Below are 27,013 nucleotides of genomic sequence, written 5' to 3'. Positions count from 1 at the left end.
TGTCACCAAAATGCTACAAGAACTTGATTGGACCACTCTGGAACAGCGCAGAGAAAATGACAGGTTAACCATGATGTACAAAATACACAATAATCTTACTCCTCTTTCAGCACAGGACTATATTATCAAACAGGCTACTCAGTTAACGAGAGCCTCGCAACCACACTCCTATCAGGTACCATATTCGAGAACTGAATCGCATCGCCATTCGTTCTTCCCAAGAACTGTAAGGAACTGGAATTCCCTGTCGTCAGACATTGTTTCTGACATTTTTTCCATCTGTGGGATCATTTCGAAACCGTCTAACGGTTGATCACAGTGGCTAGTTGTTTTCGTCAAATTTTCTATGTGCTTGTAAATATCTGTAAATAAATTGTATTATAATGTAAATAGCACCAGTCTGCAAGAATCTTCAGGCTATTGAAGGGGGCAGACTTAACCAGAAGAAGAAGAAGAAGAAAATTTTTTGGTCTCATTTTCGTGTGGTTTGATTGACGCTTTCATGAAATATCAACATAAATGGTGGGTATCAATATGCGCCATCTGTGGGATCATTTCGAAACCGTCTAACGGTTGATCACAGTGGCTAGTTGTTTTCGTCAAATGTTCTATGTGCTTGTAAATATCTGTAAATAAATTGTATTATAATGTAAATAGCACCAGTCTGCAAGAATCTTCAGGCTATTGAAGGAGGCAGGCTTAACCAGAAGAAGAAGAAGAAGAAGAAACAAAGAAAAACATTAAGCGATCCTAATAAAAGATGGGTCCCACCTTTTATTAAAATCGCTTTGTTTTGGCATATCTCGGCCATTTCAAAACCAATTTTCATCAAATAAACTTTGAAATCGTCTAGAATTATATGGGATTTCATATTTCACAAAAGATTTGCCATTATCTCAATAACATTGGAAACCCGGATTGAACCCCATCTCCAACCGAAACTGCACACTTTTAAAAGGAATTATGAAGGAGGTGACTCAGTTATGATTTCTTGGTATGGTGGTCTTTTGTTGAGTGATATGTCTAGCATTGTACCCAAAATATAAATGTTGATTCAGTGAATGCAAAAGTTATCAGAACAGGCTTGGTGTAGGTTTGAGTGAAATCATAACATAATCTTATTCAAAAATTATGATTTAAGATCTAGTTATGTCCATTGCTAAGTAACTACATAAAAATGGCCATAGCTAAATTTAAAAAGGGCATTCCTAGCAACTTTCTGCTATCACTTCCGGATTTCTTCAGTTGATAAGCAAAATATAATAATAATAATAATAATAAACCTTTTTTTTTTTTTAACTGGTGCCACTTGCGGGATGAAAAAAGAAAAGTGGGGCCCCAAGAAGTTAGACCCTATGTATCATTTAATTTAAAAAAAAAAAAAAATCTTGCTGTTCAGTTCACGTCCGCGGAAAGTAGGCTCCTATATTAATGTAAAACAAAAACAAAAACATAACAAGTTGTGTGAGGGAATGAAGCAATGATGGCTAAAAGAAGTATATAAGAACAACAATGACTTTTAAACGTATGACCATACAATAGGCTTGTGCACATGGGTTGCATAACCCCCTTACTGAGTCACGGTCATTCATAGACATTGATGTTATTTGCCTCTTGACTTTATCTCCCGGCGGGATGAATGCTTATCCCCAAAATTTGGTAATCAAAATCTTGCTATGGATCGACATTATTAATGCTTCAAAAAATCAGGTGTGAATCGTTCTCTTTTGCCAAACCTACACACAGGATTCATGGATATTATTATGTAAATGTATGACAATGTTTAATTCATTTTACACACTTAAAAGATAACACCCTTGCTTCCGTTGAAATGATAACAGAACATCAATTCACTTTGATATTACTGTACCACGTAACAGAATAACATAGGTAGCGACTAGTGAGACATGTTTGACATGAAATGACAGTAGTACAGTAAATGCTTTATTTTTGCTGCACTTTTTTTGCATGTCCGTGTAAGTCGTGATGTTTGTCTTGGCAGCCCTCTGGAATTAGAAATAGAGCGGGCATATACAATGTAGCGTTTCAGACACACCACATTATTCCATTTTTGTAAAAACTCAGCATGTTAAAATATACCTGTTTGCACCAAATTTCAGCGTCACTCGTCATTTAGAACCCGAGATAGGGATTTTAAACATTTCGTCGAGGCAGTCATATTGGATTCAACATGGCGGCAATTCGATGTTTTATCAGACACTTCAAATTAATCCGTAATTGAATTCAACGTGTCAAAACGCTTTTGATGTGTACCAAATTTTATTTAGAATCCAAGATAAAGATGTTAAGACACTCTCGTGACCGAAGCCATATTGGAATTCAAAATGACGCCTGACCCAGTGGTCAGATCTCTTGGATCCGGCAAATTTTAATACCTCAATATGCAAAATTTCATACTCTCCGCCGGATGTGAGCATCTCGACCAATTTTTGATATTTTTTTTAAGATCTTCACCACTATCGATGTTTTGCCAGTCTGCGTGACTTTGTGAGGGCGCACTTCCGTGCCCGCGCACATACGCACTACGGCACTGCCATGCCCTGAGTCTGCAAAAGAGAATTGCTTCTCAACCGGTGGGCATGCGGCCCAAGTGGGCCACGCTGTGGGCCGCAACATTGAATTAAAAAAGATTCGTTTTTATATTCGATCTTACTGGGCCTACCCCCCCCCCCCTCAAAAAAAAAAAAAAAAAATCACAGGAGCTAAAGTGGGCCTCGGGTTAGAAAAGGTTGAGAAGCACTGGTAGGAACTATAATGGGAGGTGAGAGTTCGTCTCACCTCCATGCTGGTAATCCACGCAGGAACCCGCAGATCTCAACTGGTCGCGGATTCTTATCACGACATTATGTCTTCGTCATTGATCTATCCCATATTCCCCTCCGAGCTGAGTGAGATGCTGCCCCACTAAACTTGGCATTCCTCCTTCAAAGCCAATGGACAATCAGCAGAGCGCTCCGCATCATTCTCCGTCATTCCAGAAAGCTGGTGTTTTCGGGTCTCGCAAAGGCAAAAATAGGGAATTCCCCATTCCCGAATGCTCCCTATATGCTGATCTGCTGACATCACCGGAAGTTGCCCTCACGGCGGACAGCCATCAACCACAGAAATCATATTTTGTGACACGGAGTCAATACCAACCATGCGTGATTGCTGCATGCTTCATATTTCTTTTTTTTTAATGTGTTTTATTGGAATAAAAAACAAATCAATACATACATGAACATGTAAATAAAAACAATCATCGGGAAAGAGAGAGAGAGAGAGAAAAAAAAAAGCAGCACTACCCACGCAATAGCAAATAGTTCTAGATGTGCTTTAAAAGCAGTCACTTTGTCTCATACAAGATATTATCTATGCATGTATAACAAATATATCTTAAAGAAAATTAAAAGTAGATAACACAAAAATAACATAGATTATAAATTTGTGTTACGTACAATTGATAAGAGGAAATAATTATAAAATGCCAAGAGAACCGTTAAGCAACAACCACAGGAGGGCACGGGACTGATTTCTATGCACATTTTATCACAGAACTGAACAATTATATTCAAGACATAATTAATGCTAATACATTTGGATATACCTGAAAGAACAAAACAAAACCCATATCACCTGAGAGGAATCTCAGCCCATACACCCCCACGCGTGGTGTCCCTTGGTACATCAATTCAAACAAATAACAAATTGAACAGCGTAACGATTATCATTATACATGTATTCAAAAAACAAATCTCCATTTCCGGAAATGAATAGGGAGCTTATTATTTTTCTTTGCGATATAAAATTCAAGTTCTTTATTGGTCGTATAAGGCATTTATATATATCCTTCGAAGCTTAGTGGTTTATTTTGAAATTTACATACATAAATATAATATTTAAGTAAAAGGAACAAATAAGTAATAAATTTATCATGTTGAAAACCGAACATTTTTTCAAAAGTTGAAACATTTAGCGGTTTATGAGTTTTCTGAATAATGAAGTTTATAGTTTAATTCCAGATGGGTTTATTTCTTATCATGAGGGCGCGAACCGCGAAGATGAGCAAAGAAAAAAAGAAAGAAAAAGAAAAAAAAAATCATGGTGATTGATGCCATGCCCTCATCACAATGATCATTGACCACCGTGTACTAACAAATCCTCACTAAATTTAATTTTCTGTCATGGAATCTAAAAGAAAAACCTGTATCATCAAGTTCATCAATGACAGAACTATTATGATAGGTCTATTGTTGACGTTTACGGGGAAAGCTTTGCAGTAGATTAACATCTGCACACATACACATTTGAGGTACGGTATTTCTGCACAAAAATGAATGCATGGGATCGAGAGTTGGGAATTGTCGACATCTTCACCTAATCTTATATTATGTTTGCGACCAATGCTGGTATTTGGTGGAAACGGCAAGTGAGACTGAAGATATCGTACTGTTCTGCCGTACCAGTCCATAATCTTATAATTCTTTCACAGTGGTCACCATAATATATCAGGTTTATGATGTTTCACACACAATGAACAAACAAACAAACAAACGTTGACTCAGTTCATTTGAAAAAAAATATTCCCAATTTCAAAGTCCCTTTGACCTCAACTGACTAGCTGTTTGTTGACTGTGCATTTTTGTGATGCTGTGTATCTGCATTAAAAGGATGCGGTTTTACCCTAGTGGTTGAGGTGAGTATCCAGCTTTTAACTTTTTGCGAGATACTTTATTATAGACCCACTTCATGCAATGTTAAAGAGCATACAATTCTAAGAGGAATTAAAAGTATATTTGATGAAAATCGGTTTTGAAATGGCTGAGATATAAAAAAACAACAACAACAAAGCGATCCTATTAGGTCCCACCATTGCTTTGTTTTGGATATCTCGGCCATTTCAAAATCAATTTTCATCAAATAAACTTTGAATTCCTCTTAGAATTATATGCTCTTTCATTATTTCAATGGATATAAGAGGTTTCTCATTATTTAAAAAAAAAAAATAAAAAAACGTTCGAAACATGAAGTCCATCTCAACCGAAACTGTACCATCCCTTTAAAATATAGGCCCTTAATAACATCCACTCCCATATCCGATGCTCTTTGCGGGTAACAAATGCATCCCTTTCGTATCTTACCATAGCGTTGTTCGGATACGATTTATACTAGCCATCAAAACTTGACTTCCAACAGTCAGGCATGTTCCTTTAGTTAGTTTCGCACTTGTCATTCTGGAAAAACACCACCCCCCCCCCCCACCCCAAAGAAAAAAACAACAACAAAAAACAAAGAAACTTTCGATGTGTAAATCTGAATAAACTATGGCATAAATTCTATACAATATTCAATTTATTCACGAGCGAGCCGGGTTTGTTGTTGTTGTCGTTGTTGTTGTTGCTGCTGTTTTTGTTGTTGTTGTTGTTGCTGCTGCTGATGTTGTTGTTGTTGTTGTTGTTGCTGTTAAATTGAAGAGCGATACAATAGGCCTATACGGACATATTGACAGCCACTCAGCGACATATTACTGCCTCAAAGGTTTTCTGAAAGCTGCTTTTCTGCTTCCATAATTCACTTTATTGTATGCAATGAATTCTGTTATCGACCCCCGAAATTACTAAGTAGGTATTGTGGTCATTACCAAAGAGTATAGAAGCTAGCCTCATACTCTTTGGTCATTACCAGTGGTCAATTGCTTACGTATCCCACATTGTTATTACACTGTGAAATAGAAATTTCAAGCTAGACCCGTGTCAAGCAAATTATGAATGAAACAAGGCTGGCGAGTGCGCAACCTTATCACCTTATCCAATCAACACGACGAGTAATTGGCAAATGACCAATCGGATTACCCGTTACTTGGAATGGTGGTATCCATTGATGTAGGGAGAATATTGATTCAAGAGGTATCTTTCATCTTATATTGGTGAGAGAAAGCAAAGTTATGAATAAATCTTCAACAATATTCTAAACTGAAAAGTTACAGATGAAATAATATAATGCCCATTTGATACTAATTTGTCATGTAAACTTTGAATAGGAGTGCTCTTTCGCTCACGTTCAAGTCATGTTGACAAATTCTCCCAACCTACATCCTAATATATTTTCGCACAGCAGCAGGCAGGACACAAGTGAATAATGTCAGGAAGAGTTGGTGAACTGGGATTGATTATCGCATCACTTTTTCATGCTTGATTGCCGTCGTGTGGATGTTGATACTCTCGTTGGAAAGTTTGTTATCTGACCAAAACTGTATGAATAAACAGAGGGAATCTTACAAAGGGTGTCCGAGGTCACGCACATCCATAAAACAATAGCCAAAATGTAAGTGCAATTTTCAGTCATTCACAACTCAGCGAACCGTTGCGTTTCGCTGCTTTGTTTTTTTCGCACAGCAGTGATAATTTCCCTATCTCTAGGGTGGATATCAGGTTTTCAAAGGTCGTCAAAACGTGTCATTGAATTACGCCTATAAAAATCTGATAGTGCTTTAGGATGTCACGAGTGGTTATGTGATAGGCCCTAGACTCACATTATGATTAGTTGATGATGAAAGATGGACATCGATTAAACACAACACGATATCATTGTCTCGCGTTAAATGTGTAGACCTACAACTGCCTAAAAAGAGGCCTCGTATGTGTTTCACTGTGTAGTCCGCCATATTGATTGGTGTATGATGGTGAAGTCATGTCACTCAATGGTCTCAACTAACGTTAAGCCTGAGAGGTTTCGCACGAACATGATGTTTGAAATATGTTAAGTGATTGGCGTAAGATTAATAGGCAGATTGTTGTACATTGGACTAATGTTGTGAAGAGGGAATTTGCAAATTGCGTGAAATTGTTAGATGCTTCTGCTTGCTTGAGTTGCAAGACACTGCCAGTGCAGGAGCACTGCACTGCCACTGCATTATTGCACTGGCACTGATGGAGGGCCTTCTGACACTCGACCTTGACTTTCCGATACCCAGTAGTGGTAGTGCAGTGCCAGTGGCAGTGAGTGGGTACATTGGTGCTTGTAGACAATGTAGATCTAACGTTAATGGGTTAGAGGCCTTATAAATGGGTAAAGGTATTGAATCTGTGGGAAGTAACAAACGCAAGACTGTAAATTTAATGTTGAATCAGAGCTCCAGCCTGTTACAATGGTCTAGGCTGATGACACTGATGTGATGCTGGATATACGGTGTCGGTAGATTCTACTCGAATATTAATTTGAAATTCTAAGACTAAAATTGTAAATATTGTAACGTTAGAGTCTAACAGTTTAGACTTTTCTGTGATATATGGTAGGTGTCCAACATATCGACATTGTACATTGAAATCGACACCCCTGAGGCTTGTATATAAATACAACCTAGACAGAAAGATCCGTCTGTCCGGAGGAGTCTTGTATTTTTTTGACGTTATCGCTTCCGAGGGGATCCGTGAAGCCAGACGAAGTCTCCGCGGAACATTTCCGAGGAACATTTCCGCGACGACCAGATACAGACCGATATTTTGGTCAAATAAATCAGTAACTGTTGTAGCATGCATTGCGCGTACAGAACGAACCACGCACGAGACTATGTGCATGCAGTGGTTTTGCATTCTTCAAAGGGGATTTGAAGATGTCCAAATTTTACTTAAAAACCCAATGACAAGATCAATGGCAAAACAATGGTACTGTAGATTATAAATGCACATATTGGAAAAACATTTATATGCGCATTTCACACGTACAGTATTGTCAATAGAGGGTAGGGGTGCTGGTTTCAAAATTTAATATGGCGCAACAGAGTGCGTCAACATAATGCCCCACGCGTTTGAAGCAGTTATCTTGGAGCGTGTACCTCAAATTACATTTTTATTAATGCGTGCTTGTGAACTTTGAGTATTTTCTTTTACATGTGAGCAAAATATTTGGCAAATTGTAAGATATTTTAAGTTTCTGTTGATAGAAAAACATTAGGGTGTCAATGTATTGGATACCCAACCATACTATCGCAAACTCAATGACAGCACCTTTCTTGGCTTTGTGGGACAACTAAATTGTCAGTGGTACCTGACACCAGACCCAGTCATCCATTGATTTTTGTTTAACAGTAGTAGTTCACCAAAATCCTTAAGCCACCAAGAATTCGACCATACAGACATAGTGCCATCCAAAATTTTACCGCCAGCTGCATGTAGAACCTATGCTTTTTCGTGGGGTCGAATTTTGGCACAGGAAGTCGAACCTTGATGTGGGTTTTTTTAATGTGTTATTTTCCTGTGTGAATTCTGAACACTTGACCCCATCTGACAGGCTAGGTCCTATCGTCTTTGTTTTGGCTGACACATGGCAATGCAATACTGTATATGCCATATATTTCACGAGTCTAAATTTTCGCGAATCGAGACTTCCTGACGATTTCGCGAGTGGTAAAATTCGCAATTGTGGAGTCCTGTACTGAACAGAGAAATGTGTATGCATACCCACATTCATATCAGGATCAGAGTCAATATTTTCGTGTTTTTAATTTCATGAATAGTAGCTGACTCGCGAAATTCGCGAAAATAAAAACCTCGCGAAATATTCGGCATAATTACAGTATGCTGGACAGACCTACAGTACATTGACTTATACTTGGGCTTTATGGCAGGTCTACTCTTGAACACACTGTTACTGCAGCTTTAAAATGTATAAAATGTGACAGTTGTGAATGCAGTCAGTTGGGTTTCACCATTCTACATCCTATAGGTGGGACTATCCATATCCATCTGTTGAACTCAAAAGTTGTAAGCATTTTGGATCTTTAATTGACTGACAGCAGCATATTTTACACACACAAAAGAAATATAGATTGCCACTTGGTGTTGTGATGGAAATTCTACCATTGCTTGCTGTGATATAGTGACATGTTGACAATGACATGAGCATAGTGGTCGAGCGTGCTGTTTATGGACTTTTTGAGGGTACTGTGGTGTGTGTGACTGCTTCACTGAGTGCATGTTACATAAAATTAATGCACAGTCACATGACCTACATACAAATATACCGTTCTTCAACCCTGTTAGCTCTTGATGCAGTTGTGTTCAGTGGTATGTGGGCCTCTGGGCCCCATTTCATGAAAAGTGGATATGATAGCAACTCTTGCCGGAATGGCAATTGTCATAGTAATGACAAGAATTCAGCTTCATGATTGGCTGCTGCTGTGGAAAGTTGCCATTCCGGCAAGAGTTGGTATCCTAACATCTTTTATGAAATGGCGCCCTGGCCATGCTTAGTGCTTGTAATGTGACAGTATCTAAGGAATAGGTTTATCTGTTGTTTTCATCTTAAAATGATATCAAAGGTCAGACCTACATGTACTCTTAAGTACAAAATTGTCAATGTAACATTTGTACATGTAGGTGCCAAAAATTATTCAGTACGGCAATTTGAATGTTTTGAACTGTTCATGCCATCCTGTGTGTACAATGAGAAAGCTCTATTACCAGTGTGAATGCAGTATTGTGTACATTGAAAATCATTATTTTACTTGTTCTTTGTTTTGTATATGTACATACACACACACACACACACACACTACGTGCATACACTGTATCTGATTTTAAGGAATGTAAACATTCCTGTCTGGGGATGTAGATTGTTTGAGTTTTGTGAAGCGGTAATTGCTACAACATGTAGGCATAATTGGCATTCGATACCTACAATTGTACTTGTACACATTGTATGGGAATGTTTATAACCAACATCACATTTTAAGATATCACAAAAACTGCTTGTTTTACTTAGTATTTCAGTGGTCCTGTAAACTATCATATCTTATGACTTACTGACATTTATGTGACTGTGATTTTTTCTTTTTCAATCGTTCAGTGGGTGTCATCAGAGCAGCTGCAAGCATTTGATATCACTAGTATCTCTAATCTTGATATCAGGGTCATTCTTTCTTCTTTATTCAGTGCTTGATTTTAGTAGGGATACTCACTCAAAATCAAAACAAAAATTACTGTGTAGGCAAGTGTGGTCATGCTACAATGCCAGGCAGAAATGCAGCTTTGTAAGAATACAGGATTTAAAGTCTAGTTAGAAGGTATTTCTTTCCTTGAATCATTAAATTGGAATTGTAACTATTGTAAAGATACTTTTCCTCTTTTTTTTTTCTAATGAATGCATAAAGAAAAAAATCTGCACAAATTGAATGTTACTTGGTACATCACTTTGGCAATGATTTATTTTTTCTTTAAGTGTAGAATTTCTTTTAAGAAAATGTAAACAAATACATTCAGTCAGTAACTTATTAAAATGACCACATGTGCTTATTAAAATGACCAAATGTGCTTTTTGTAATGTTGATTTATTTATCTTACATGCAAATCAAGGGATATGTTGTGAGGTAATGACAACTGGTCTCTATGATTTTTATGGTATCTAGATTTTCATGGCTACTGTAAATATTTCTATACAAGATGAAGATTCTATAAGTGTACAAGTTCGATAATGATCTTTGTATTTGACTAATTATAGCTAAGCTTGTTATTACCTTTGCAGCTGCTATAGAATTGTTATCAAAAGAGTAATGAAAATGAACTTCCAAATGTAATTGTACACAAAAAAGGATGGCAGGAAAGTGTTTTAATAGGTACACATGTTATGGTCCTACATCTAATTTACAATTGTGGCTGCAAACAAATTAGTTTCCTTAATAATAAATTTTAACTGAGTTGTTTCTTATGTGACCATTATTTTCTCTCCTAGTAGAGTTTGCAAAAATAACATGAAACCCACAGAGAATTTAAAGGCAGGTAGTTTTGACAGGACTCCTGATAATCAGACGAAAACATCACAAAGGTAGTGTTCTGACAACAAGACTGTTGCATAAACTTAGAGCACTTCCTTACAAAACAATACACATGTCTGGATGTGGTCATAGCGGTTTTGAATAAATTCTATAGCCGAAAGAGCAATTTTACTGTCAGTGCTCCCCAGCAATTCACATGATACCTCAGTTGGAATTCCTAGAGCTGAAGTGGAAATACAGTGTCGTTGGCATGTTCTTCACATGCACTTGTGCATTTCACTTCTAATTCTGATCATGTAGCAGCTGCTGAAAAAAAAAAAAAAAACCCACACACACAAGAAGAAATCATTTTTTTAACAGTTACTTCCTTTAGGGTAAAAGAGTCCTGAATTACAATTTCAAGCATCCTATACAAATGTAGACTTCACATCCAAGCACACCTCTTTTTCAGTATATTGCTGGTTTTCCCCATAATGTTTTAAGTTTCAGTTAGCCTATGAAAGTTATTAAAATCATTCTGGACGAATGTAGCGTTACTGATCTGTACCTTTGGGGGTCAAACTAAAAATATTTGGGAAACATTTGTCATACAGTAATTGAAATCAATGCTACACTTTGTTTGTAGTAACTTACAAGTTTGCAAACTTTTTGTCACGAGACATTGATTTTTTCTTTGGTCATGTCCTTTTTTTTTTGACATTACTAACCAGCCATTTAAGTTGCTATGGCAACTCTAATATTTGTTGAATTGTATTCATTCTTTTCTATATCATAAACTTGGGAAGGATGAACAGGTTTTTGTACATGATTTTGACTTGAAAGGAATAAATGGTGATTCAGTAGTAAAAATAAATACACATTGTACAATGTGTGTTAATTTGCTTAAATGTAATGTTACTAACTTTGGAATTGCCCTGAAGCATATTCCCATGCATTTGAATATTGTCTTATGGCTCAGTCTGCAAAGTTTGTTATCTTGTTGAATTAAGCCACCACAATTTCAAAGAGTTCCTTTCATTCATGGAATTAATTTCAGCTGTCTATGGGACATTGAGTCTTGATATATTTTCTACCGTCTTTCATATCCCTGCTCAAGCAGCATTTCATGAAATATCACAGCAAGACGTGTGTCTGTGCAAAACAAGCATCTGTTGAGTGCATGTGATAAAGAAGAATCTGGAATTCATATGACATTTTTTATCTTTAATAGCTGATGTCAGCAGTGGTGTCCTAAACACCAAAGCATTTCTACTGTTTCACAAATGAGTGATACTGTATGTGCTACAGTGTACCTCTCCTTATGTACATGTACACACTGTATTTACAGATGAGACAGCAGAACAAGAAAATTGTTTATGTGCCAAAGGCCAAAATTTTGCATTCAGTGAACAGTGCTAAGATGTTTGCTCTTTCTCTGCGTTAATTTTGCTGGGCTGGATACGATGCAAGTGAACCATGCCATTTTATATATGTCATGTGATAAAGTGAAATTCTGGAAATATATGATATTAAACAGGAAAAGAATCAGTTATGATTGGTAAAAGCAACAAGTGTGGGTGGGGACACATACAGGTAGTTGTATTTTTAAACTTTATCAGTTATGTCAAGTTGTTGCATCTGACTATACAAGTTATGTTGCAATTGCATGACTTAAAAAAAAAGTCATTTAATTCCTTTCATAGGCATAAGAGAACTGTTTGCAATCATGAGTTACTTTTTCATTGTACATTGGGGGAAAACAGAGTGTTTCTTAAACAAGCATATTGTTGTACTGTATAATAGTACTTTGTGATTTTTAAAGTGTCAGTGACATATATGTACAGGGGGAAAAAAATGTAGGAGGCTGATCTGGGTTGAAGCCTTAGACTTACAGAATGAACCTGTCATTTGCCAAGAGAGGGCGATCTTCATATATTCACCCAGCTGAATGTCTCGGTGTAGCCATGCCACAATGCACCAGCATACGCTATGCAATTTTCCATTACAGAATACATTGCAGAGTTTCTCAAAATGTCGTTGTATTCTCAACCACAATTTGACTTGAGCAAATGTGGATATGTTTTAGCAATCCCTTATCAGTATACAATGTAAAGTCCTATGAGTCAATTTCTTTTTTTTTTCTTTAAAGAAATAAAGATATGTTAGTTCCAGGTGGCAGAATGATGAATTAGAGAATCAATTAAATGCAATTTTATCAAATGCAATTTTTTTTTTTTAATTCATCATTGAGCACTAGAACCATCTAGTCAGGGAGATGGGAAAGTCCTATTCCCATGGTCTAATGAAGCATAAGGGATATCCCATTGTGCCACATAATAGTTAAAGCATCATCTCATGAGGATATAAATCAGATTCTTTTCAACTATGAAAAGGCATTATGTAAGTTTTTTTTTTTTTTTTTGATTTAGCTAGAAATCATCTTTTAAAAAAAATGACTTTCCAAATGAAAGCAGCAGGTCATTGGGAATCTTATCTTCATTTGTCCTACTGCTAGGATTCATGATAATTTCAATGTCAGTACCAGTGCATTGTGTAACCTGCTATCAAGTAGTTTGATGGTCAGCATCTGTTCCAAAGTGCTAATGTTCTTCTCTGAGTAGATGACCAGAAATATTATTTCCTTAGTTATTTTTCATTGGGTACTCTTACTGTTAAATGAGAGATGCCAAAGAATATATGGTACTGAATATAATTTTGATAGAGTCAGAGGCTATATGTATTATTTATTTTTATTTTTATTTATTTATTTTTTTTTTTTGGGGGGGGGATTTGAACATGGTAACATCATGTAGGTACATGTATAACAGTGTAACTAACCAGACAAGGGACATCTCAAACCTCTGCCTATGGTAGCTACTTTTGAGTAACCAGCAGGTACATGTACATGGTCTCAGGTTTCCTGATATTCAAGTGGTAAAAGCTGGTTATTGCTGTTATCACTGCAATTGTTCTTCTTTTTCCTCTTTATTTTTCTCTTCTTCTTCTTCTTCTTCTGATAATGATAATTACAGCAAATAATAATAGCAATGATCATAATGATAATAATAATAGTAATGGTAATAATAACATTTATTATTATCATTATTATTATTGTTATTATCATTATTATTATTATTATTGAAAATATTATTATTGTTATTCTTCTTCTTATCATTATTATTATTATTATTATTATTATTATTATTATTATTATTATCGTTATCATTATTATATTATTATTAAGTTCTGGTAACTGTTAAAAGGCAATTTGTAAACCAATGTGTCGAACAGTTTAATACCTCAAAGAGATGGAGAGAGAGAGGGAGGGAAGTAGAGAACCGATATTGGTATTCTCCTCTGTTGCTATGAGAGGAGAGTGAAAGGATTACTGAAATAATGACTGAAATACTGTCATAGTTTAACATAGGCCTACACCCTTGGATATTTTTTCATGAAAAGATGCATTTATGAGTACATAAAGAATTTGCAAGTAGTTATCCTATAATATCTTCTCTGATAAGCCATTAATTGATTATTTGAAAGAGAGCAAATGATATCTACAATTTCACAGATATTATTTCCCATTGTTACACCAGTTTTCAAGGTAAGAAATATATCTTTGTCTGTAGTGAGCCATATCAAAGTTTATTTCCCTCCTCCCCTCCCCCCCCCCAAAAAAAAAAGAAGAAACTAAGCAGTAATACTGGTGTCATTGTTTACTAGAGCTTGCATTATGGCTGTTATAATGGATAGTCCGTGCGCACATATTGTAAAAGTGGAAATTGTCGTGGTGTGGAAAATTTTTTGCATTTAGTACAACCAGAAACTAGTGGGGAAATGAAAGCATGCCAATGTTTGTGCTTGCCACATGTTCCAGTAATTGATGTCTTGATTCAGTGGAATTAAAAACACAGGAAATTCGTCGTACCCGACTGAGTGTGAAAAATCACTCGCGCGAAAATATCCACTTTGACAGTTGTAGATCTCAAAATTAGTTTAGGATGAAATAAAAAGTGGTCCTTGGTCTTCTTTGGTCAATGGGTTTCAGTTCATTATCATACATTCTGTGAAGATATCCTGCAGGGAAGTTTTAGTGTGAAAGATCGCATCATCATGATATTCCTGTAAATCAAGTGCTAGTGCCATGTTTTTCCTGAAGGTAAACATTTTGATTGTCGTGTGTGTTTGATGTCATAAACACAGTCACATGGTATGTTAATGCAGATTAATTTTATTGGTAACAGATTCTGACACCTCCATCAGTGCTGTCATATTCTATTCAGTGATTGATTGACTTTGCTGAAAAGTGGGTAAATCGGGGGGGGGGGGGGGATTAATGCTGCAGTTTCATTTCTTTCAGTTCCCCTCCAACCCCCCTCCCCCTTCCATTGCGATGAACTGATTTTACCCCATTCGTACACACACCACAGTCTCCTCATGTGGCTGACTTTCTCACTGGCTTTTGTATCCTTTTCCCCCTTTTTTGTTAAACATTCATTTGTTCTCTCCACAACCCCGCTTTGTTGACTATACCTCACCACTGTGGCTGTACCCAGGGGCCCAGTGTACTCAGTCACAGCAGCCAATGCCCCAATCACCCACTGGTCTTCAGTGACAAAATCGGAAGTGTTCCCCCTGAAACCACAGACAAGCTGCACTCCAGTGCAAGAGAAGTGTACTATTATTGGAGCAATGTGAGCCTGGTGTACCCTTGTATTGGTTGAGTGCATACAGTTTGTGTGTGGGCATTTCAAGGTAGTGACAGTTATACACATCGCTCACATTTACATAGCACACACTCTCACACTCACACACTTGTACCGACACACACACCGTGTGTATAATGCATACACACACACAGTTGTGGGAGAGAGTTGCTGGCAGCAGACAGCAGTAAATGCAAACGTGACCTTTGTTTCACACATAGGGTCAGAGTACACAAACGTATTAACTGCTAACTGCAATGGATGCCATACAGGAGTGAATGTGAGTGTTACATGACAACAAGTTACTGGAAGGTATTGTATACACATATGAGTGATTTCTGACACGTTTATGATTTTTCACAAAGCTGTTCGTAATGTGCTTCGTGCATAGCTGCAGGCCTTTTTTTGTGAACTAGTGTGTGTGGGATGTGAGGCATATGCTGGATGCGATTATCCTGGGTCGTAGCTCACATGTTTGTGTAATGTTCACTCTGTTCATGTTACAAATTCCGCACAGTTCAATATGTCATGTGTATAATAAGTGGAATGCCTGAGCGGCATTTCTGTGTACTCCTCATGCACAGTCACAGATGGCCCCAACATGCTGTGGCTAATTACATGAATCTTAGGGAGCCTGTGCAAGGCTTGTTGGCGCATGGTGCATGTAGTGATCAGGAGTGATTGTGGCGTTGATTTCAGTGAATTATCTATGACCTTGGAGGCACTTTTTATTTGGTTTAGTCATTACTGCCTGACCATTTAGCGCTAGTGCCTTTGACTGATGATGTTTACCTGCTATCGTTCAAATGACCTGGCATTGTTAGATCCAGCCTGCTGTGCTGGTCGCTGTACCCTGTCAGCTTGCAGCCTGTGCATGTATGCATGGCTGTACAATGAAGTGTGAAGTCTCTATGGGTATCAATGTATTAAATCAGTGAAGCCTACTGAGCCTATTGTGTTCTTATGTGCATGAAAGGATATTGGTAGTCTCACAGCAGTAATTGAAGTGCCGTGTTAGCAGAGTACCTCTCTTTATCAGCGGGATATTATGCGCATCAAAATTCATATGATCTTAACTGTTGTATAAGCTACTGCATAGCGTAAAATCTTGGGAATCAGATCAGCCTTGTATGTGTGTATATTAAATGTAGTACAGTACTCCCTGACTTACCTGTAACAGCAGGGAACTATACACATTGTAGATTTATCGTGCAGTTCCGATAAGCAAATGAATATTATTATTTCTCTGCTTGATTGTTGTCCTTTGACTGAAATAGATTAATGTGCAATGTACACTTATCATGCAGCGGAAACAATTTCACACTGTTGCTTGTGTAGAAAAAAAAATTAACCCAGCTACTAATTACTGTGGATTGTTTTAACGAAAAACAGCTTGTCTTGTATTAAAATTACCTCTAATAACACCATACTTGTACACATTGTACATTCATGAACCAAACACAAATAAGGATGTGTGGGACTGTAGAACTTAAAATTGAAATTCTCATGATCACTTCAAAGTGCATTTGAGTTTTTTTCAAAGCACGTACAGTGTAACTTTTGAAATGCATTGAAAGTTTTGTTTTGTTTTTTTCTTCCCCCATTGAAACCCACCTTCACGTATGGTCATTGTGAACTACACTTTCCCCTGCAAGTACAGTGAATAGAATTAATCAAATTTTTTGTTGATGTCCATGATGTGTAAAACTATGTTTAAAAAAAAAATAAGTGAAAAGGGGATGGTATCTTTTGCTGAACCTGCATGAAAAATTGGCCAGGTACATGAAATCTGGCTGTAAATGTGTGGCTATCATTGGAGAATAAATTTCTGCTCTGCTTGACAAATATGAGCAATTGAAATAAGGAGAGAATGAATCAGCAGTCCTGCCCTGGGTAGTTGTTACTGTACACATGTATGTACATGCACATAATACATTGTAGTACATGTAGAGTACCTAAAAATCTGCTTTTCCAAGACAATCAGATCTCACAGTAAGGTTAGTGAAATATGAGGGAATTTGTCCTGAGATTACTCAAATACCTGACCTATGCAGGCCAGATTAATTAAGGCAGTGGGAACACATTTGTGATGTGTGTATTAACCTGATGATATGTGTATGAAGATGAGCACAGAGCATCAGGTATTTTCATGTTAAAGGGGATGGCTAGTAACTGATCAGTGGGAATCAGTGGGAATACTGGGGGATGATTGTTCCAATCCTTGTGGGACTCATTTAAGAGTACATTACATATCTATTGTTGTGTGAAAATTATTTGCTTCAGAATGGCCTCGTATTCAAGTAATGTGCAGTTTACGACCCCGTCACTGTACATGCATGCTAACCTGGAAACATTAAACTGCACATTACTTGAATATGAGACCATTCTGAAGCAAATAATTTTCACACAACAATAGATATATAATGTACTCTTAAATGAATCCCACAAGGATTGGAACAATCATCCTCCAGCATTCCCACTGATCAGTTACTAGCCATCCCCTTTAATGTCAGATCGATTGTCACAACATGCTTTCCATTTTCTGCTGAAAAAAAGAAAAGCAAACTATGGTGGTTTAATATGCACATTAATTTTTCTTTCTGCGACCATATTGTCATCAGAAAATATGAATTCCTCTTGTGTGACCTCTTCTACAGTCATAGCACGCTGTAATTAGGGAGACATGATTGGCTAATTGCAAGTGTGTCCTTCCAGGCCTATTATATACGTTTGTATATGAATGGAGAGTCCCATCAAAACAACTTATTCTTGATGCATCTCAGCGGAGACAGATTTCTGAATTGCAGTTTTCCAGGAATCTGGAACATTAAAGTTGCAAAGCAGTCAGTTGGCATTGTAAGAAATGGTCATATACGGTATGTAGATCGTACTTGGTACGAGTTCCTGGTTGTGCATCAATCATACAATAGTGATTCCAAGTGTTATGACTTTTGCTTTCGAGATCAGGCAGATATTGATATTTCCTGAAGAGAAATGACAATATAATACAATGTACAAGTACAGATGTCCAGACATTATGAACATGAACCAAATACTTCTCAGCTCTCTAATTTGGCTCTGATGGATTTGAGAGAAAGTTTGAATTTGATTATCTAAAAACTCTTTTACAAATGTTTGTTATTATCATTTGCTTTACATCATCTGTATTATAGACATTTATTGTTTTTTGGGGTTTTTTTTTTAGTTTTAAAATATGTACACAACTGTAGTTGCATTGTAATTCAGAATGTGTTTTATCCAGACTGAGTTACAGTAAGTTTAATTCTAATGAGATTGGGAGAATATTTGTGAATAGATGCTTTTATCTGCCCATAAATTTGTATGTTTTAAGTGTTTGTAGAACAGGGAGTATGATGTACTCTGCTATGCATTTTTCTTTTGTAGCATCAGAGAAATATTTTCCCTTCCATGGATACTAGTCACTTAAAGAAGAAAAAGTATCTAGCTAAAGGGCCAATAACTTTCTTGATTGTAACAAAAAGACTTGAACATGTTCACAGTCAAGCCAACTGCCCTTTCCTATGTCAGCCCAAGTGAATTATATTGCTTGCTAAAGACAAAAGAAAACAAAGTATGAAAATAGATCAAAAAATTTCATGGAAGATTTGTGTAAGAGCTTTATTTTGATTTGTGGGGTCGATGGGACTTTGGTGAATTCATAAATGAATATATGCATTCTAACAGTTTAACTTAGAAAACAGTGTTGATGTATAATTCTAAAGAAAGTCATATTTATCTTTGCAATAATTTTAAATTTTAAAGTACCGGTACACTATATGCATCAAGATTAACTATCATTTGTTATGCAAGGGCAAAGGTGCTGTTATACAGTGTAGTACTTACACAGTGTATGTGGGTCATTCAGTCCCACATGTACATATTTGTGTATGTGCACTTTATCTGAGTCATTCAAAGTACAAATTGTATCAAAAAAATGTTACTGAGTATTTAGAACTGTACCAATACTCAGTAGATGAATCCAATTTCAGAGCTTTCTAAATTTATAGTGGCCTTAACTGGGGGGGGGGGGGGGGGGGGCTTTCAAAGAAGATCAAAAACACTTTCAATGGATTATGCAATGAGCCAGGTGCATTATAAGAGTGCATGAATTATCTTTTGTTAGGCACTCCCCCCCCCCCCATTAGTAATTACCATAAAAAAAAAGATATTAGTACCCAAACCAAATTGGTCTGGAGCCAAAACCAGTCCTAATGACAAAGAAAGAAAGAAAGAAAAAATGTAGAAAATGTGGTTGCAATTTTTGCCAGAAGAAGTAATGTCAGCACTTTTGGTGAAGATCATATCAATTGTAGAGGTAGAAAGTGAGTGAATCTACTATCTTGCATCTGGAGCATTATGTGAAAGTGAGTCTTCGTGTGTCCTTAGTATTGACAACCCGCCAATGAAATCAATTGTCAGTGAAGCTGAGAATACATCTGTATTTTGTTGACAACAAAGTCACCCTTTGAGCTGTGGCTAAAATAACAAAGCGCCAGGAAAGGAAAGGAGTATGGGATTTGTGTGGCATTTATTCACACTTATTCACACTTATTCACCCAAATTGTCGATTGCTGAAACAGCAGATGACTGACTATTCAGGTCTTTTAACAAGATGTACGGTAACTCCAGCATTGCAGTGTAAAGTTTTGTCTGATCTCCTTTCTCTCTCCTACTTTTTATGCCGTATCCTTGGGTTGGAAGTCTTTGTGCTCCTATTAATATCGGTGCCCCGCCAATGCTCCCTGCTCTAAACATCTAGAAGCCTTTTGTTTGGTGTATACATGGTCCAGTTGCTACACCCCTCGCATTATTGAAAGATTTGCCCGCGCTCATTGTGGTAGAAGGGTTACATAAATACATAATGTCGATTCTCTTCTGTGTGACTTGATTTTTCTTTGGGCTTAGAGCGGCGAGTGTTAACAGTCACTCTCCCTTTTCCACCTGGAACCTTTGTCAACATGCTGCTCTTTGGGCATTGTCTGGCATTCATGGGGCTAATGGGAGGGTTAGATTTTGACCCCCATTCTTTGTCCTCCACACCCCCCTCCCCTCCCACAAGTTGGTGGGGGTGAATAACAATGATTACCTTTGCAGTGGGGGGAGTTCTATTCCACTGGAGCAGTCACCACAAAATTTGCTTGCTGAAAGTAGAGTGTTGCCCATGTGCGTCAGTGTAGCCAAATTGATAGATATTGCCTACACCTGGGCCCTGTTGCATAAAAAGATGCAAGCAAATATAAATCGGGTAATTAGCCACTCAGAATCAAGTATTCAGAGACTTATTTTTTCAAATTCATGAAATTCTTCCGTCGAGATACTTTCACTGCAACTGATTGACAAATTGCCCAGCATCGACGTAAATAGTTCGGTGGTCTAGTGGAGATGATGCCTGTCCGGTGATCAGGAGGTCGTGGGTTCGAATCCCGCTTGAGTATGTACACCCATGATTTTTTATCATGGCTACTACTAAAACACTGATCAATTCAGTGCTTATTTACGTCGATGCAGGGCAATTTGTCAATCAGTTGCAATGAAGCATCTCGACGTAAGAATTTCATGAATTTGAATAATTACGCAGTACCCGCTGCATGCTATAAGGATTAGAACCAACACTTGCTGTCGGGCGAAAGCTCGGTGGTCTAGTGGAGATGACGCCTGTCCGGTGATCAGGAGGTCGTGGGTTCGAATCCTGCTCGAGTATGTACGCCCATGATTTTTTTATCATGGCTACGACTTATTTTTGTTTTCTGAGTTATGTTTCATCTCAACTCTTATGCAACAGGGCCCGGGATATTGCAGCAAAAAAGTCAGATTGGTATAACTATGGTATGTAAAATCAGTAGGACAAGCAATAGAGGTTAAGAGTAGACTATTATACAAGAGATTAAATACGGGATTAGAGTAATCAATACAGATGGGCATAGTACAACATATGTAAAAACTCTGTCATCACTCAAAAGAGATGAAACCTGACAAATGTTGTCAGCAGTGTCAAAAATTTCATCCACAGATGCCATTCCCTTTCCGGGAAGTAGAAATTTAAGATAAACACAAAATCATTGAATAAAAACTTTGACTACGATATACTCCCCCCCCCCCCCCCCCCACACTTAAAATGGTAGTCATGAACATATGATGGGGGGGGGGGGGGTTGGAGGGGGATAAACATGCTGTTTCTTCAAACATGAATATTTTTTTTTAAAGACATGTGCCTTTAATGGTCTGATACCAGATGCCATCTCAGAGTCAAACAGAGTTTGAAGTGCTCGGCAAAGAGATCCTCAACCTTGAAATTATATAAATTGAGGCATAAAACATATACATGTGTAAGAGCATTGATGTGTCAGTATGTGACTGCAAATAGGAAATTATCGATTGTTGGAGGGCATCACTGATTGGATGTGATAACCTTTCTGATACCCAACAGCAGCAGTAGCTGATAATCACACTAGCTTCAGTTTTACAGATGTCTGGAATTGCCTACAGGTGATGTAATCAGAAATAACGACAGAGCCTCTAATCAAGTTTGATATTTTCTTGCATGTGCAAGTGGCAGCTGGCGCGGTGCCAGGAAGCTCGACTGTCATCCATGTGAAGTTCGTTAGGAGCGAAGAAACAGTCAAATCCAAGGAGGATGTGATGACATGAGATATGTGACGCAATTATGAATGGAGCGTGTCGGTAGACACCCCACCTACAAGAAGGAATTCGGCGTATTGAGGAAATGAGCCTATTCTGTGGGTGTGTTCAATCAATTAGCGACGTAGGAGCGAAGCAAAGTATTGGCACTTCCTACCCGAAAATATGCTGCTACTTGGAAATGTGGCATTGCACAATGTTGGTGCAGTGTGTGGGTATTTTGTGGAGGAGATTTGTCATAAACTGTAACACAGATTTGCAATCAGAACATCCATACAATGTAGTGCAATTGTACTATTCACAGTAAGTTGAAGATGTCTCATGAATCACTGCATACATGAGACTACACTTCCTGGAATTAGTGGAAAGTGATTTAGTTTTTATAAATTGATCAATTTGTATCAATACAAATACTTATTTATCAACTACCATAAGTAGCTTTGTATGAGATTTATGACTTGTACGAGCAATCATCATCTCTCCATCTGATGTTAATGGCTCGTGAGAAAAAAGAAAAGGCTAAAGTTTGATAAGTGTGGGGACTCTCTCCATTTGCAGATTTCAGGAATTTTGTCAGTAATTCTGTAAGTCCTCAAGAAATCAAGGTCATTACTAACTGCAAATTGTTAAAGAAGTGACTTTCATTCTTGTCCCGAACCCAATGTACACTTAGTACGATACAGCTCAATGCATCCGATTTTGAACAATGTCTGTGAATTAAAGACATCTGTGCATAAATTGCTATTGATGCGATATTGTTTGCCATAGCATAATACATGAAATTATGAAATAGTACTATAATCACATTGTACTCTCAATCAGTCTCTGATGTTCTTTTCTTTGGGCTTGTTTGGAGGGTTCAATTTTGTTTGTCACTGTTTTAGAAGGTTGTGTAGTATAAAGGATTGTCATATTTTGAGATGATTTGAATGACTATAAATGCAGGTGGCAATGCTAGTGTCGTGTTAATTGTAGGTCACAGAATTAAGTGCTCTTCGCAGCCTAAGGGCTGCATTGGGCAGTGTTGGAGAGCATAGAGAGTGCACAACACTGATGATTAAGTAACATGTGTTTACCAAAACATTCTTGTACCTTAATGATCTTCATTGGTTTCATTGCAGAGAGAAGATGACTCAACTCTGAGGATTATATATAGTGGATTATCATGGACATCTCTGGGTAGATCTCAGCACAGTATGATGTTGCGGCAGAATGATGAAAGACAGTGATTCCTGCCTGGCGAGCCCAAACTTCACACAGTGGATCCTCGAGGCCATACGCAAGATCCGGAAGCAGAAGCAGCGGCCCAATGAGGAGCGCATCTGCCACGCGGTCCGCCACGGCCACAGCGGCCTGGACCAGACTCTCATCAAGCAGCAACTGGAGCTGTGTGTGCGCGACGGCAATGTCCTGAAGGTGATGAACAAGGGGGTCGCGTCGTACCGCGACCCTGACTTTTCCCCGGGCACGCGGGGCGGTGGCCGGCATGCTGTCCGCGGCACCGTCATGTCGAACGCCAAGATCCTGGGGAACCTCACCAACAGCACGGACTATCTGCGCCTTATCCAAAGTGCTATCCAGGCACTGCAGGAAGGAGGCTCCACGCTGAAGAGCGTGGAGAAGTACATCCGCCAAACGTATAGTGTGGATGCGACACTAAATAGTGACTTGAGCAGCAAGTTGCGACTTGCCGCCAAAAAGGGAACTGCGCAGGAGAAACTGACTAAAGATGGCAGGTTGTTCAAATTGCCAGACCAGAATGATAAGGTAAACAAACTTCAGGGAGACAACACACGGAACAGTATGCAGGTGAGTGTTTTTTTGTTTTTGTTTTTGTTTTTGTTTTGTTTGTTTTTTAGTCAGAGACCTCATGAAAGTCCCTTATAAGATGAGTCTCTGTTTGATGTTTTGAATATCTGTGGATCTTTCATGTCAAAAGAGCATTGTTTAATAGTTTATGAACAGGTGTCACTTCTATTGCGATTAAACAAGGCTCTGAAAATGCTACTGTATTGCAGTTGATTAGGATATAAATGGAAAAACATGTGAGTGGCCCAAATTACCAAACTCAATTTGTCACATGCAAAATGTAGGTAGCAGTGTTGGAATCGACCATCCTGTGAACAGTATAAAAGCACAGTCATATTTTTTTCACTTATGAGAGTGAAAGTAAATTTTTTCATACTTTAGTATGCTGCAGTGTTTTCAATCGCAATTGAGCCACCAATGTCCAACAGTGTCTTCATTCTCATCTGGTTTGGGGGGTTTTGTTTTTGTTCTGTTTTTTACTTAACTGTGTGCTTAGCTATTTTCAGTCACACAAGGATCCCTGTACGCCTGTTCGGATGTTTATCATCTGGTGCTTACTGCCGAAATGTATTGGGTCTTGAAACATTTTTGAAGGAGATCAAACCTTGTCCAACCAGTTGCAACAACAGCAACAAAATATTTCATTGACAAAGAGCCTGTATGGACAATTGTACAGTAGACTCAGACCAATAAAGCTCACAAGCCATTTTTCACTGAATGAAGTTATGACGTGAGTAGACGTAACTTCATCCTGTATGCTAATGACTTCATCGAGAAGAGGGCTTTTCCTGTGGGGAAAGTAAAAATGTCAGGTAATGTTATCGGATGTCACATATGCCATCAGACTTTCCTGTGAATGTCAAAACTTCAGGATCTCTGAGGTGCAGGGAAGGCTCTGTGTAGGCATGCATATTGCTGGTGATGATATCAGTGTTGAGTGATGGGGGTATACAAGCTCAAGTGTGATACAAAAGTAAAGCGTAGGTCCTGCATATCGTGTACACTGTATGTCGCATTTGTTGCGGAGTGTCAAAGAAAAAAAATGAATATATTTTATTATATGCAAATTCACCAGTTTTTCATCTGATTTTGGGTTACCTTTTGATAGTGGGCCAGCAGGCCATCTGATGAGAATGTTTTGGTCATTTTGTAATATTGTAAAATGTGTTGTTTGACGGTTTGCATGGTGAAGTAAATGAATGAGAAAGATTTGCGGTGACACCATGTGTATGTAGTCTTTAACCGGATCGTTGTTTGGTAGAAGAGCCTAGAAAGAGGAGAATTGAAGAGGGAAGCGACATATGGGGATTGTAAGGAGGGCAAAAAGTGAAGAGTGGGGGACAGTAATGGGCTAGAAGTTGAAGTTGCACTAGTGGAGACGGTAGAGAAAGGAACAGAGAGAGTGGTAAGGAAGAATAGAGTGAGAATCAAGTAAGATGTTTGGACATTGTTAGAAGGGGAAAGATGAAATAGAAGGGAAGAGGAATAGGGAGGAGTTGAATGTTGGAAAATCATGGAGATAGGAGAGAGAAGTGAATTGTAAAATGTATTCATTGCAACTTTAGAGGAGAATTGAAAATGTGCTAGCAGTGAAATTGGGTCCAAATACACAAATTGTATCACTTTTGTGTTCCCCCCTTCCAAACAATAGTTTGGTAGTTATAAATGTGTCCAGACATGAAGTGTTAAACATATTGATGTGAATCGGCACTTTCCTGAGAAATGTATCACTGGAACTAAAAGATGCATAACAAGTAATTGCTTATTGTTTATACACCAAAGTTGTTTTCTGCATCTTTTGTTAGGCTTGTCTGTTTATTCCAGGGGAAGTTTGTCTGTCTGGGTCTCATTTTCATGGTGATGTGATAACTTGAAATCTGAATCAATCAAATCTTTATCAAGTTGTTATGAGAGTGAAGTCAGAGAGGGCAATTCACTCATTAAATTTGTGGAGAAAATTCAAGAAGATTTTAGGCCAAAGGTCATTCCGTATGCAGACGATTTGTAGCAACTTTGAACAAGGTAAGGGGGAGAGGTCAAGGTTTACATCGTAGGATTTTCTTTGAATCAAATAGGTCAGGAAATAATTGCTGTAATTTTGTGATGCGCAGTCCTTTGACAATCAGGGATCATCATTCTGATGACTAATCCTATATTTGTCTGTCATATAGAATACTGTAAAACAATTGAAGCTGATGACCTTTTTCGCCGCATGAAATTTTCGCCAGTTGCCTCTGACATTCAGTGCATATAGACAAGAACTTTCGCGTGCATTTTATAAATCTTGGCTCTCGCAAAATTAAAATGCTCGCGAACATTCCTCGTTTTACGGTATAAATTGTGCGTTATTTATGAAAGTGCATTGATCTTTATACTAGGTAAAAGTATGGCAAGTGAAGTATGGACTGAGGAGAAAGACCAAATCTCATCAAGGCCGGACTTGAATGGAGGGTCTTGGGTTCATGTTTTGAAAGTAGGCTAGTAATGGAACTAATTCAGTCAAGGCTATAATGGGATTGCACTTTATGTGGCCATGATCTGGCAGAACTGCTTATTCTGATCTTGTATGTTTTGTTTTGTTTTTGTTTTTGTTTTTGTTTTTGTTTTTTGTTTTTTATCAACGATATTCTACAAAATATCATCTTTATCATGTCTAGATATTATGCAATAATTCATTTTGACGATAAAACTCACAAGGTTTCATCTGTTTTGAAAAGATGATGTCATTTTGTATGCAAAGCTACTTTTATGCAACTAATAAAATTGGATACCTGGCAATGCTGGGGTTGATACTGGCAGGGTCCACTGGGAAAACAGTGCTAACATTGAAGAGGCTACCATGGGTGAATAAGACATTATTATTAATATATCATCATATATGATATCAAAGACACTTATTTCACGCGGGTGTTTCATTTTTATGAGTCGAGCTCAAAATAAAAAGATGAGACAGAGAAAGAGAGAGAAAGAAAAAGTAAGGTCAGATGAATACTGCATCAGTGTGTGGATAAGAGAAGGGGATGAGTTTGGTATGGAGTTGATGAGGAGATAAAATCCCAGCATCCATCATTCCCCCATTACCTGGGGG

General features: G+C 37.8%; 1 protein-coding gene across 1 annotated transcript in view; it reads left to right on the top strand.

The window, feature by feature from the left end:
- The first annotated feature begins 6,146 nt into the window (after positions 1 to 6,146).
- The window catches only part of LOC140228691 (uncharacterized), a 147,620-nt gene continuing 126,753 nt past the window's right edge, over positions 6,147 to 27,013 (top strand). Inside the window, exons 1-2 of the mRNA XM_072308958.1 lie at positions 6,147 to 6,324; positions 23,238 to 23,925. Of these exons, the coding sequence (XP_072165059.1) occupies positions 23,329 to 23,925 (597 nt within the window). The 5' untranslated portion in view covers positions 6,147 to 6,324; positions 23,238 to 23,328. The remainder of the gene's footprint in view (positions 6,325 to 23,237; positions 23,926 to 27,013) is intronic.

The sequence above is a fragment of the Diadema setosum genome, chromosome 5, assembly GCF_964275005.1.
Source record: "Diadema setosum chromosome 5, eeDiaSeto1, whole genome shotgun sequence".
Taxonomy (NCBI): domain Eukaryota; kingdom Metazoa; phylum Echinodermata; class Echinoidea; order Diadematoida; family Diadematidae; genus Diadema; species Diadema setosum.
The sequence above is the reverse complement of the archived record's forward strand: the minus strand, read 5'-3'. Positions and strand labels throughout refer to the sequence as shown.